A 14,439-nucleotide genomic window follows, 5' to 3' on the forward strand; every position below is an offset into this window, starting at 1 on the left:
AAGGCTGACGTTTCAAGCATTACCTCTTCGTCAGAGCGACGAAGCTCTGAAATACAATTTGAAATACTTCGCTCATAGCCATCACAAATTAACCTGGATTTACATCGGCAGATCTCATCTTATGGTAATTTTGAATTAATATCGCCTTTGAGTCTGCTTTCGAAAGTTCTATACTCGTTCACCTTGTTCGAAGAGCCTCATTCGTTCAAAAAGAATCGATTTAATGTCTTCGTACAACAGCGCCAGTTCCTCGTTACTGAGTTTTTTGGCATTCTCCGTAAGACGCGAGTCACTTTCCACCGTAGTGCGGTCGATGAACGTGCACGGGGCGCTGCGAACCCTTAATCGCGGCTGATTTACCTTGGTTTAACACCAGTTGGATCGCTCCCTCTTCGGTCGCGTTTTTCTTGTTTAGACCCAGTCGTTGGAGCCAATGTCGTAAACGACCTTGGTTTTCGAGCTTGGTGATCAGCTGTAGGCCTCACTGCCTTTATAGTGGTGAATAACTTTATTTCCTCTTGTCTTTCTAACTCCCGTAGAACTGATGATAAGCTGGGAAAATTGTCGATATCAATGATTCTACTCATTACTTGAATTTGTACTTCGATTTTCCGGTTGCCGTTACAACCAAATCAGTGATAATCACCTTGACGCTGCCCACTTTTATAGGGAACTCACTGCGCTAATTGTTGATGATCATTGAAATTCCCGTTATCCCGCCGATCAGTTCTTCGCAAACGAGTGAGGCAAATTTCGTTTTTCATCAAATTTTACGTGGTTACCGTTACTAAAGAAAAAAAAGTTTTTTGACAAATATTTCCTTTTGACGTCATTTGAAAAGACCGAATGACGTTAATCGCGTAAGTCTTACGTTTTGCTTATTAAAGAATTGTATTTCTTTCAAGCACATTCACTTAGAAATTCCTCAAAATTCTAGGCACTAATTTAGTGTTAATTCACTTGAAAAGCACTACGTTCATTTTCTTTCGAGATTGATTCTGTCGTATCGAATAAATACAAAGAGCCAAAATTATTTTTGTACCTATTCAGCAAGAAACAGATGTAGCTCAAAAACCCAGGCGATGGCTGGAAATACTCATGCACCGAGATATCCAAATTCTCCTGTAAACAGATAGCAGTTAGGTCAGTAAGATAGTGAAATATTTCACACCTTAACGATATTTTCATTCATTATTTTATAAAATAACAAGTCTACAGACTACATGAAAGAAAGAAAGTGCTAGGAAATAAATTTTCCGCGTGACTGAAAGAGATAATTTTAATTGGTATTCAACCAATCGTCTTCCAACACCTGGTTCCTTTTACACTGCCAAAGGATGAAACTATAACAACGCTAAAGCTGTCTTTATTGATACTAATTGCTCCAAGTGAACTTAAGTCAATGAAATAAATATATCAATTTGTACTAAAACACTAGGTTTGTCGACACCCATTTACTTAACAACAGCAAAGCAAGTAACTATGGCAATACTGAATCTGATTTTAGTTACAGCCAATACTATCATGTCTCCAGGTCAACTGAAGTTCGCAAAAGAGAGAGCTCAGTTTAACTGATATCTTAACACCTATTGTAGCAACACCCCTTCCCCTTACGGCAACTGAGCATGTATCCATGGCAACACAATTCTTATCCGTTTCCAAGTTTACTGATGTTGACGAAATCCTTGTTCTGTCGCATTTTGTAATTCTCGCCGCACTTTGTAATAAAATTGTCGGACTTTGTGAAAAACTTCAGTCCCCCTTTCAGTTTGTAATAAACTTAGTACAGATGGTCGGAGGGCAATTAGACCCAATAACAACCATCATACTTGTCAATAACAATAACATTAATAACAATTATAATATATATAATTATGATAAAAATAATGATGATGATGATGACGAAAATGATAATTGTAGTAGTAATTGCATGGTGATATTAAAGACAACGATGACGATGGTGATAACGGTAATAACTGCCAACAGCAACAATAATAACAATAATGATGATAAGAATAATATGTCCACTAACGAAACACGACAACTGTGGCTTTCCAGCTTCAAGATCGTCCTGAGGAAGATCCGTATTATCAGCTTTCCATACTGTTTTGCCTTCTTTGGGGAGAAAGGAGACTTTATACACAAAATGCTATTACTGCAATTATAATTTTTATCATCATCGTCATTATTATTATTTTTATCATAATAATAGGTATTATATTGTTATTAGTATTATTTTTATTAGAATTGTATTATTGTAATTGAAAAGTATGATGGTTGTTATTGGGTCTACTTGCCCTTCGACCATCTGTACTAAGTTTATTACAAACTGCGACAGCCTTTTTCTTTGGAAGTGGGACAAGAATTATTACAAAGTGCGACAGAACAAGGATGTCATCAAACATGTTTTGATTTTTTTTGGTGGAAATTTTTGTAAAGCATTTATCTTCGATACGTTTCCACTCATTACGAATTACGAAAATGATCTTCGACTTTTCCGGTATTGTTGATTGGTGGTGAATTTATAATGATCGCTTTACTGTTTTTTTTTTGTAAAATTCGAAAGAGCTTTTGCTGGCTTTGGAGATGTTGACTTTGAAATCAGGTAGAGACAGTGAGAGGCCATTGGGAGTCATAATAGTTTTTCGTATCAATACCGGCTGTTTGATTGTCGTCATAGTAACCCGTTTTGTTTTTGTGAGTCGTGGGGCGTACACATAGTAAGTTTGTGAATCACAATAAATATAATTTTCCTGGGCGACATCAGTAGACTTGGAAACAGATAAGTATTAGCAAGCACTAACACTTGACTCAGTGTCGCCATAGTAACGTGCCTTGCTGTCGTAAAAAAAAACCCAGAGATAACGATATAAAGGTGTTTAATGTCAATAGATATTATGTCCTAAAGCGACAACAGTATACTTGGAAACAGTTAAGAAATGGCGATCACTAAGGTGTGATTTAGTGTCACCTTAGAACCTGCTTTATTGTCGTAGAGCCACTGGGTGAAAAAATTAACATCATCTCCTTTGGTAACATCAGTAAACTTGGAAACAGGTGAGAATTGGCAATCACTAGCACCTGATTCAGTGTTGCCATAGATACATGCTCGGTTGTCGTAAAGGGAAGGGGTGTTGTTACGGTAGGTGTTAAGATATGCATTAAATCCATTTCTTTTGCTAAATTCAGTTGACTTGGAGGCATGATATTATTGGCTGAAGCAGATTCAGTATTGCCATGGTTACTTACTTTGCTGTTGTTAAGTACATGGGTGTCGGCACATCCAGTGTTTTAGTACAAATTGATATATTTACTTCATTGACGTCAGTTGACTTGGAACAGTTAGTATCAATAAAGACAGCTTTAGCGTTGCTATAGTTACTTGCTTTGGCAATGTAAAGGAACTAGGTGTCGGCAGACAAAGTGTTGAAATACCAATTAAAATTATTACCTTTACTCACCCAGGAGATTTATTTCCTAGCACTTTCTGCATATTATATGTCGTCTGTAGACTTGTTATTTTATAAAACAATAAAAGAAAATGTCGTTAAAGTGTGAAATATTTTACTATCTAACTGACTTAACTGCTATCTGTTTGCGAAAGAATTTGGATATCTCAATGCATGAGTATTTCCAGCCATCGACTGGGTTTTTGGGCTATATCTGTTTCTTGCTGAATCGGTACAAAAATAATTTTGACTCTTTGCATTTATTCAATACGGCAAAATCAATCTCGAAAGAAAATGAACGTAGTGCTTTCATATGAATTAGCACTAAATTAGTGCCTAGAATTTGTAGAAATTTCTAAGTAAATATACTGGAAAGAAATACAATCTAATGGTAAGCAAAACGTAAAACTTAAGCGATTAACGTCATTCGGTCTTTTCAAATGACGTCAAAAGGAAATATTTGTCAAATAACTTTTTTTCCTTTAGTAACAGTAAGCGCGTGAAAATTGATGAAAAACGAAATTCGCCTCACTTGTTTGCAAAGAACTAATCGCCGGGGTAGCAGGAATTTCAATGATCATCAAAATTAGCGCAAGGAGTTCTCTATAAAAGTGGGTAACGTCAAGGTGATCATTACTGATTTGATTGTGGCGGCAGCCGAAAAATCAAAGTACAAATTCAAACGATGAGTATAATCATTGATATCGACAATTTTCCCAGCTTATCATCAGTTCTGCGGGAGTTAGAGAGACAAGAAGAAATGAGGTTTTCTTCCACTACAAAGGCATTGAGGCCTACAGGTGATCACCAAGCTCGAAAACCAAGATCGTTTACGACGTTGGTTCCGACGACAGGGTCTAAACAAGAAAAACGCGACCGAAGAAATTGACGGTAACTCGCTGTAACCAAAAGATATCTCAATAATGAGCAAGTTTTCGTATTTTTTCACTTATTTCTTAGATAAATGTCCCATATTTTTACATATATTATCAGTTGTTAGTTTTTAGAGTATATTTTGAATAGAGGAGACGAAGTTGTATGGAAGCAAGCAGATAAGAGTGGTTATATTATTAAAAACAGTTCGATAATAATCTGATATATGTGTCCGTAACCAGTTCTTCATCCTGCCCTGACCAAGCTATAGTTTCGCATCCAAATCCGAAACTAGTAAAGTCGAACATTAAAGAAAAAAAGTGTCCGAGAGTAGCGATCTCTTTGAATAACACTGAGGGATCAAGCTGACACCCTTCTTATTATCACGATCATTAATGGAATAAAAAGGTATACAACCTTCGGTTAAGATCCTAATATGGTTTTAGTTATCTGTAGAACGGCTCTTCATACCGCTGTCCTCGCTTTTTGTTCGTTTGTTTGGTTGTTGGTTTTTCTTTCGTTTATTCTATTTAAATGTTTGGTAGATTTATGAGGGGATTATTCAACTTTTAAAGAAATAGCACGTAAACCTCATTACTATTTAATGACTTTTCTTTCATTTCATTTGCGAAAAGAACACCGCAATGTGATCTGCTATTAGTAATGGTAAAAGGACAGAATGGCGTTCAATTCGGTCTGTAATCTGCCCGTAAACAACGCGTTTCTATAAATGTCACCTTGTCTGTTAGTTTTGGTCTGTTCCGGGTGTTTCTCAAGGTTCCTGTCGTGTTCTTTTATTGTATATAGTTTAGTCTTTGAAGCTTTTTGACGTCATAGATCGACATCTTTCGGACGCTCACTAATATGCAGATGATTAAAAGCTGTTTTTTTTGTTTAAGCCTAATGATGTCCGTTTATGAAAAGAGCACGAGGAACTCCTTCTCAATTTTGACCAAATAGAGTCTCTTATTGTGGGGACCAGGCTTATGCCCCATTCACACCAAAGCTTAAACATGTTTAAAAGTTGTTTTGTTAAACACAGTTTAATTTTTTTTTTTCTTCATAGAAACTATTTAACCGAATATTTTTGACTTGAATGTAGCACATTGGAAATGCAAGTTAGCAAGTACTTGAATACAATGGAAAATCAAGTTTTTCAGTTCTCTGTTTATAACAAAACATGTTTTGCTGGTGTGAACGGGGTATTAGACGTAATCATCCCTTCTATCATTGGAAAGTTCTCGCGTTTAAAGATCACCTGTTTTCAGAAACCTTTTGTTTGCGTTAAGGCGTACCTCAAGTTCAAAGCTGCAAAGAGTTCGGAATACAGCCGCTAAACTTCTCCTGAAGGAACTGAAATTTAATTTTTTTAATTAATTAATTAATATAAATACTTATTCGGCGCAAATATCTATATGAATATATTCAGATGCGCCTTACAAGTCTCTTCCACCCATCCCACCCCAGGGGAGGACATCCACCACACAGTAATCTCGAGCGTGGGAAATTAACGTCTCCTACCCCAACCCTGCAGGAGACGGGGCCTACGGTTTTACGTCCTATCCGAGAAGACGAAGCAATGTGAGTGAAGCGTCTTGCTTAAGGACACATCGTCATGCCCCAGCCAGGACTTGAACCCGGGCCGTCGGACCCAGAGTCCAGCACATTGACCACTGGACTACTCACGCCTCACAAATTTAACCAGATTGCATCACTACTGTTCCAATTAAGTACGGCAAAGAATTCAAGATTATTTTATTATGCTTCAAAGCAGTACATTGTATAGCACTTGATTATATTTGTAAGCTTGTAAGTTTCAAGATTCCTACTAAATATGAATTGTGGTCTAATCGGAAACTCGTCCTGATGACCATAAGACGCAAGATTTTACCTACACAAGAAGCAAGGACCATCCCCTCTGCAGCCCCGTATCTTATGAACGTACAATGAAAACTCATCCGTAAAGAAACACATCTCAAAGTACCAAGACCGAGTCCACAAAGGCATCGAAATAAAGACCATTGTGCTACAAAGACCCCGTAAATTTAGGCCCGTACGAAGCATTTTACATACGAAGATATAAACCTACCCTCAACTCCTAAGAGAAATGCAGCGAACTCGCAGAATTTTTGTTCTAATGACTATTTGAGCATATCTAGAGATTCTTTGTACACTGACACTCGCTCATTAGATCATTTTTCCGTTTTTCTTCACATTTGTTCCTTATTATTTATACATTTTACTCCTCGCATTCTTTCGCCTTTCATACCTTTTTACTTTACATTCGTATTGCCTACGACACGAATTTTTTCGCCATTTTCTGGTTGCTAGCTTTAGTTCAAATTAGAAATAATCGGCTTTAGTGGCAAGCGACCATTTTCGTGCGCATTGAAAGTACCACAGGACGAAATTGCAAGAATCCGTAAAGGGAAACGTGGCAGAAACATGTTAAACCGTTCCGGAAACACGACGGATAACCTGTGTTTCCGTTACCGGTTTCGTGACGTTTTCTCGCGTTTCCGTTGCTGCGTATACAACGGAACCGGACCACTTTTTGTGCATGTTTCCGTCAAGTTTCAGCTAGAGGAAACAAATGTTTCCGCAATCGTAATTTCGGGTTTACATTTGCGGAAACACAAGAAAACGTTGCGGAAACATGTCTTTTCCATGTTTCCGTTGACGTATTCCGGGCTACTGAATGGGTGATGGAACCTGCGGAAACACAAGAAACCGTTCCGGAAACTGAGGTCTGTTTCATGTTTCCGCTACAGCTTACGTCTCGGAAACGTGTTAATTCAAATTCATCTTACCCTTGCGGAAACTTTCTAGCTTTGGTAAACCTTTTTTTCCCTCTTTCTTTCCGAAACGCACCCTTATAATGTTCATGGTAGGTGGAAAGTCTTATTAATTAATTTACAGAACACCTCTTATGGCGTTTTCCCCTTCAGTCAAAGAAATACTACAGCTATATTTTGCCAAAGCGTCATTTATTTTTCTTCCATAAGATAAGGTTGTAGTTAAATAGAACTTCAATTCATCACAGAGCCTACTATTCGTAAAATACTTGTAGTATATACATCTACTTTGGTCTCTATGTCAGACTGGGAAAGAAAACTTTTCACCATTTAACAAATCGCATTCCAAATTACTTTTGAGCAAATGTTACAATGGCTGTTCTGAGCACTATAAATGAAAACAGGCATAAAGTTTGCCAAGAACAATGAACGTCTTTATAGTGTTTTCTAAAATAATGTCTATTCTTAGGAACCTCTCAGTCCAATTATTCGGTACGAATTGCCCAACGAGGGCCATTGGTGGGGCAAGGCCGTACAGATGGCTCTTCGGTTCTGGTCAAACGTGCACTTGCACGACGCTGCTTTTCGCTAAGTCCTTCCAAATAGGCCTCGTCCAGTTTTGCTTTCAAATTCTTCAGTTTGCTTTTCTCCCACACCAGTTTACGTACTTTCCTTGGTTTTGGACCCCTAGATGAAGCAGGATCATCGTTGTCGCTTTCTTCCGATGACATGAAGTCGATGGCATTTGGCGAACAGAAAATTTCTCTTGCCTTTTCTTTGTCGTTGTCCGACAAGATAGCCTTCTCTAAGCTTGAAAGGCGTCTTGATAGTTTCTAAACGATATAAACAGAGAACAAAAGTGTCAAAAAATGCGCAAGGAGCATTTTGGCTATCACCAATGACACCTTGCTGTTACAAGATATACATGTACTTCCCTCTGGTAAAGATTACACTTTTCTTTTTCAACTTAAATTGTGAGTATTATACAAAACAAAGTGTATAAATAAAAATTGATAAGCTTCTTTGACAAAGCAACACAATTAATTAAATGACATGTTATCAAGGACAAAATATGTATTTATCGTGTTAAACCATAGAAAAGAGCTCGAATACAGGGATTCATTTATTAGAAATAGCTGTAATGCGATGTTGCATAGCTAGGATCAAGCTCAACATTCCTGAACATTTGCCTATATGGTTCTCAATCTGATACTTACTCTCTTTAATCGATTTTGTTGCTTCATTTGACTTCGATGTTCTTCAAACTTTTTATTTGTTTTTCTTGTTCTGTCATCCCGAAGAGATTTCCAGTATTGATGAACCGCGCCTAAAAATGATACAGTGCTGTTCATTACTGTCACGTTTCATCAAAAATAACAAAGAGCATGACCGTTTCATTTAACTAGCACAGAACGACAAAAAGTTTAAACAGCAGCAAGCACGCGCTTGAAGGCGTTCTCTATCTTTACTGGTAAAATACGTATTTCATTTAAGTAGCTATAGAGTTAGTTTCTATGGGACGATCCGGATCAAGATTGGTGATCCGAGACCATTAGGATCACTGTGCATCAAAGGAACTGGTGAATCCTTGTTCAGAGTGGATTTGACCATGATCCGAGTAATCTCGGATCATCCCAAATAAACGCACTCAAGTCAGTTTACTGTGCTAATATACGCTAACCCTAAACGTAGAGTAGTATTGCAAAAAGCGAAAACAAGGAAACCAACGGGTATTACTTGCTTGTGCTAAAAAACCAACTTACTCTTAATGACAGCCTTTGTCCACTTGTCCTTGCCGTACACTGAGCGGACTTCTTTTAGCACTCTCCTAGCCATAGTCTTATTTTCTGGGCTATTAAAACTGAAAAAGGTATAAGATATCAATTTAAGAATTTTACTCAGCTAAATTAAAGGTGTGAGAGCAAAACTAAATAGAAGCGATCACATACTGTATAGCCAATCATAACGGCAGGTAATTTAGTGCGACAATCAAAAAGCCAATGAGATAAGTTTTCGAATTATTTATCCGATTGTTGTTTGTTTTGCTTTAGACCATGGCGAGCCTATTGTTTCCCTGTCGAGAAATTTTGTTTATTTTATAATAACCCAAGGAAAGAGAGCACACTCGTAATGTCCTTGCTTAATTACTTGCATGCACTACCTACACTATGTGTTGCCCACAAGTATAAAATTCACTTAGTTATTATTACGTTGCAAGCTAGCATGGCCTAAGATCTTGTTTAACAATAACTAAAAGCTCCTCCATCGTCGCCACACAACAGGTCAACTCTTTTTGAAGTCCAGGAAAAAGCGAATAGCTATTGTAGCCGGCCTTCTACACCTCAGCTGTAACTATACATTAGCTCCGTTTTGTTTTACCTGACGCTCAAATCAAAGTTAAGCTGATTCTCCTGATCTTCTTCTTGTCCTTCACCCTTTTTTAGTTCCCTGCACACTTTCCTGACAGCATTCTTGTATTTTTGTAAAATAAATAAAAAAAAAAAACAATGTCAACACAAACTAAAAACAGCAAGTTGATTATTAGCTGGAAGTTCATAAAAGCAAAATTAATTTAAAAAATGCCATAGCGAATTGGGACTTTTAAAAAGCTGTCGCTTTTAACGTAACTTCCTCCTCGGATCGGAGCAAAGTGATCTAAGTGACTTTGCTCTGTGGAAGCAGCTCAATACTTCAGCTTTTAAAAGTTAGTTTACTTGCTTAATATAAAATAGAGCAAACGTACGTACATCTCGCGCCTTCGGAAAAAGTTGAAAGCCGCGATAGCGATAATGGAAATGTTCTAAAGAAACTTCGGCTGTTGGGGCGAGTTGGCCTGCAGTTGATTGAAATTATGTCTGGATTACAAATTTTACCCGGCGAGTAAAGGAAAACATAACAATGAAACAACGACAATAAACGGAATAAATCACTTTAAAATTTCCCGCGCACCGCCATCTTGGATTATATGACGTCACTGCATTTTCTAGCAATAAGATTGGCGTCCGTTTCTTCTTCCTTTTATTTTGTTGTATTCCCTTTGTCGAGTAAAATTTGTAATTTAGGAATTTTGTAAAATATTTCGCGCAACTCGTCGTCAGCTCGCCTCAACTGCCGAGGTTCCCATTAAAATAAAATAGAGTAAATTTATGGTCTGCGGAAAACGTTCAACGTGGTCAATATGTGGATAAACTTTTTCCGCAGACGTAAGCCTTCCAAATATTCGCTGTAGTTTACGGCCCCCGCACACAAGTCGATATTTTGCCGAAGAAAAATAGATTTTTATCGGTGTCAAATTTGTCAGCTCATCAGCTTGCCGCACACTAGCTGATTTTTCGTCGGCCTACTTGCAGGGAATTCAAACAAGTCTGCAACAAGATTGGGCCTTGTTACCTGGCTGTGCTAGTTTGGAAAATGTCTTGTCGGGCCTAGTTGTTGGCTACTGTGCGGTGGATCAAAACAACTTGTTTCACACTAGCCGACAATCGGCTATTTATTTTACACATGTAAAGCCAGCCAATTTCATGTCCGTGAACGTAGCTTACATAACCCGTCGGTACGAGGTGAATGAGTCTGGATTTTCACTGTCACACAGTTTTAAGTACATTAATGCGTGTAACCTGGCTTTACGTGCGTAAAGTAAAATAAAGCAAACGCATCGACGACATACGTCTGCGGAAAAATTTGAATGTGGATCAACTTTTTTCCGCCTCACTGCGCGCGACGGTGTTCGCTGTTCGCTCGCGCGTGTCGCCAACAAGTGGGGCAATTTGGCAAACGTTTACAACACTGTCACTCTGAGTCTCTTCGATCAGCCGCACTTTGTTAACCAAATTTGTGACTATTTCTTGGACGAATTTTTAAAATGATTGATTTGCTTTTAACGATAAGATTTCAGCTAACCAATGAAGGAATTATTAAGCTTACCGTTAGCTTACATAACACAAACTTCACACCTATTTTCAACACATGGTAAACCGTCTTGTGATTCCTTACGCTCATATTTGACCGTAACTTCGAAGTTGCTTAGCCAGAAAGAAGACAAAATTACTTACCGAATACTCAGGATCTTTGTCTTTAGACTTCTCAAAGAGTTGCCTTCTCGTTTTTGTCGTAAGATTCGTTACTTGACTTTTCAGTTGCTGATTTTCTTTGCGGATCACCGAAACTTCGGCCAGCAATCGCCTCAAGAGATCTCGATCTTCCAGGGCAGCTCTCGGGGTTTCTTCACTAAGCACTGTCCTGTCTTCCATTTCTGCGTTGGCTGATTCCATGGTTTTGCTGAGTTGGAGTAAAACTGAGAAAAAATTGGAAGCACACAGTAGAACGACGACTGGAAATCACGCGCAACTTGACAAATGCCCAGACAATGCAAATTTCCCGCCTCGTCTCCAGTTTGACGCAGTCACCAGACAATTGTCGTCAATGGCAACAAACCCGTTTGCTGAGCCCGCAGCGGCATGCGTCGCCGAAAAGAGATAGATTTACGAGAATTCACACGTTTGAGGAGAGAGTTTTCGTCAAGTTTTTGGTTATTTATATTGGTATATTAGGTTATAGAACACAGGAGTATCGCAAAGAATGAAAAGAAAAGGTTTACACGGCGAAACAAGTGGTAAAAAGAGGCGATCAAGGTGTAGACAACGATGTCCTCACTGTCAGCAGTTACTTAGCAATTCACAGTACGGCCCTCAAAAGTTGAAACAGGTAAATCAATAACCTGACTACCTTTGTTTGGGAATTGTGTGATTGTATAATTTTGCTGTGTAAGTTAGCACATTGTAACATGTAATATTATTATTCAGATAGCATTAAATACTCTTGCTCAAGCTTTCATCAATGCATGGTTATTCTCACCAAATACCCAAACTAAACATTGATATCTCGAAATGGTCACAATTTATGTGAGTTTCAAAGTGTGGAAATCTGGAAAAGCAAAGATCCTCCCCTAATTAGTTAAGGAGGGCCCTCTTGTTTTAATTCGTGTTTTTACTTTGACCAGCCTCCTCCCCTGTAATGCTTAGGGCACATAGATGAAGATAACATTTTTTGTATTTTGACGCATGAAAGTTAAATTAGTTGGTGTCCACATAATGCACAAAGCAATAATAGAAATGCCTTATCTTTATAGGTTAAAAAATTAGAATAAGAGAGTTGTGCTGACCATATCTTACTTTTTATCCTGCGTTGGATATTTATCCGGATAACATAGTCACTAAAAGTCTCATTCACTCTCAATTTTCACTGAGCTCGTGGAGAGATGATAACCTAAGCCTGCCCTCTTACCACAGATAGTTCTCTTGGGCATCGTCACTACAAACCTGTCTAATTTGTACATCAAGGTAATTGTTCCAGGTGGACTAATCTTAAAAATTAGTTGTGAAAATTTATTTAACCTGTCGTCATATGAATGTTTGACTTAAGTTTACTTCACTAACCAACATGTTATCTTGAGGTGTGCATCAAAATTTCGAAGTCATCACAGGCTTGAACTACAGGTTAAGAGGAAATCTGCATATGTTTTCAACATATAAACCCAGGATTATGACTAACTTTATTGGGTGCCATAAAGGTACAGGTAAATGTTGTAAAAAAGTTTGCTTAGCTTTTTCATTAGTAAACATTTCTTTTTCTAAGAATCTTGTTTATCTGGCCTATGCTGAATTCTAACTTTTCAACCAAATTTTCTTCTGTTTTGAAAATTCTTAGATCTCCCAGGATTAGTGAATATTCATGTAATTAAAATCATTGCATGAAATCTTGCAGATGTATGGCACATTCGATTTTTCCTCTGATCCTCTTAACATTTTATCATGGGTAGAGATTGGTATCAGCCATAAAATCTAAGTCAAATTAAAGTTTTGTGCACTGTTTATGTATCAAATTTATATAATAAAATACTCTATCCTTCTTAAAACCAGTTTATCAAAATAAGAATAAGTTACCAGGCACAAGTATGGCTTTCACAATGATGGTTTCCAGGTTTGAAAAAAAGTCATTGCCTACTAAAATCCTCAGTTCCTTAGCCCTGACAGCCCAGCCTCATCAAAACATTGCTAACAGGTGCAAGTAACTAATTAATGATACAGACGAGAGAGCCTATTCCCAAATACAGCCTCCTCAATCCTGTTAGCTTATTATGGACATGGCATTTCAAACATTATTTCATGTTACCTTGTTTCAAACAACTCCATCTTCCAGTAATTCAACTGATGGCAAACAGAAGAAAATTCCATCTAAAACTTTTCAACACATTTAGCATGGCCAACGACAACATCAAATCAACTTTTAAACTCAATAGAAAACTTGATCGATGCTTGAAATTGATTTCGGTGATGTGGAAATGAAATACAGGTATTATCTCAAATTTTTTGAAGACCTCTACATTATATGCAGTTACACCTGAGGTTACCGAATTAATTAAGATAAAATATCAGAAAAAGACGTCGTGTATTTCCAGCCAGAGGACAATCATGAAACATTTTTAAAAATTACAGGTTCAAACACGAGTGGAATATTACTTTTCTATTTAATTTTCTACGCTAAACAGAGGAGCTTGAAACGATAGGGAAAAACGGTGGAGAAAGCAGTCATACCTGGAAACTTCAAGAGAAGATATGAGAGAAGCCTATACGATTCTGGCGTATTGTTTTACTGACTCACTGTGCCCACGTGTATACACTCCAATCGACTAGTGATGTCTTCGTTTCTTTCAATTTTGGCTCATTTTCCCAAACCGAAATTATAAGTCGCGCTTAATGGAATATAATTTCAACTGATGCTGACATCATGCACTTCATCTGAAGAAGAAAACATTCCCTATCTTCGAAAACTTGCTCAAAAAATTTGGTAGAGCGACTTGGCAATTTGTGAGAACATCGTCCCCGGGTTCCAAGCCTCGTCTGGTCTCTTAACCCCTTGAAGAAACTCTTCTAAAGTTTATGCTGAAGAGTTTTATTACAGTTTTTATTAGGTAAAATGAAGGGCTGGAAAATAAACCAACAAGAGCCCCGCTTTTAGGCCTGGCTGAATCTATATATTAGCAAAACATATCGATGGATTAAAAAAGCAAGGACCGATAAAATTAATACTGACATCACTAATTTCTTTCTTCCTTTCTTCCTTTCATGCATTGATCACCTTATCTATTACTATTTCACTGTTTTTTTTTTTTAACTTAGCAGACTTAGATAGACAATTGATGTGTTAGCTCTATACTGTTCGAACTATATTTGAACGCCGTCATCCTATACCAAATATAAAGTATCGCTGTGATTGTGTATAGTATAGTAATATAAGTCACGTTCGAATTTGAATTGCCTTAC

The 14,439-nt window shown here is 37.6% G+C and overlaps 1 protein-coding gene across 1 annotated transcript; it reads right to left on the minus strand.

Moving 5' to 3' along the window:
- Window positions 1–7,293: 7,293 nt before the first annotated feature.
- On the minus strand, window positions 7,294–11,502 carry LOC149045588 (uncharacterized). Its single transcript, XM_089205818.1, has 5 exons — window positions 11,170–11,502; window positions 9,497–9,588; window positions 8,881–8,978; window positions 8,335–8,444; window positions 7,294–7,950 (listed from the first exon to the last, which is right to left on the minus strand). Exons 1-5 carry the CDS (start codon window positions 11,386–11,388, stop codon window positions 7,603–7,605), a joined length of 867 nt encoding a protein of 288 aa, XP_089061944.1. The 5' UTR covers window positions 11,389–11,502; the 3' UTR covers window positions 7,294–7,602.
- Between the last annotated feature and the right edge of the window lie 2,937 nt (window positions 11,503–14,439).

The sequence above is a fragment of the Pocillopora damicornis genome, chromosome 5, assembly GCF_964200805.1.
Source record: "Pocillopora damicornis chromosome 5, jaPocDami1.2, whole genome shotgun sequence".
NCBI classification, from domain to species: domain Eukaryota; kingdom Metazoa; phylum Cnidaria; class Anthozoa; order Scleractinia; family Pocilloporidae; genus Pocillopora; species Pocillopora damicornis.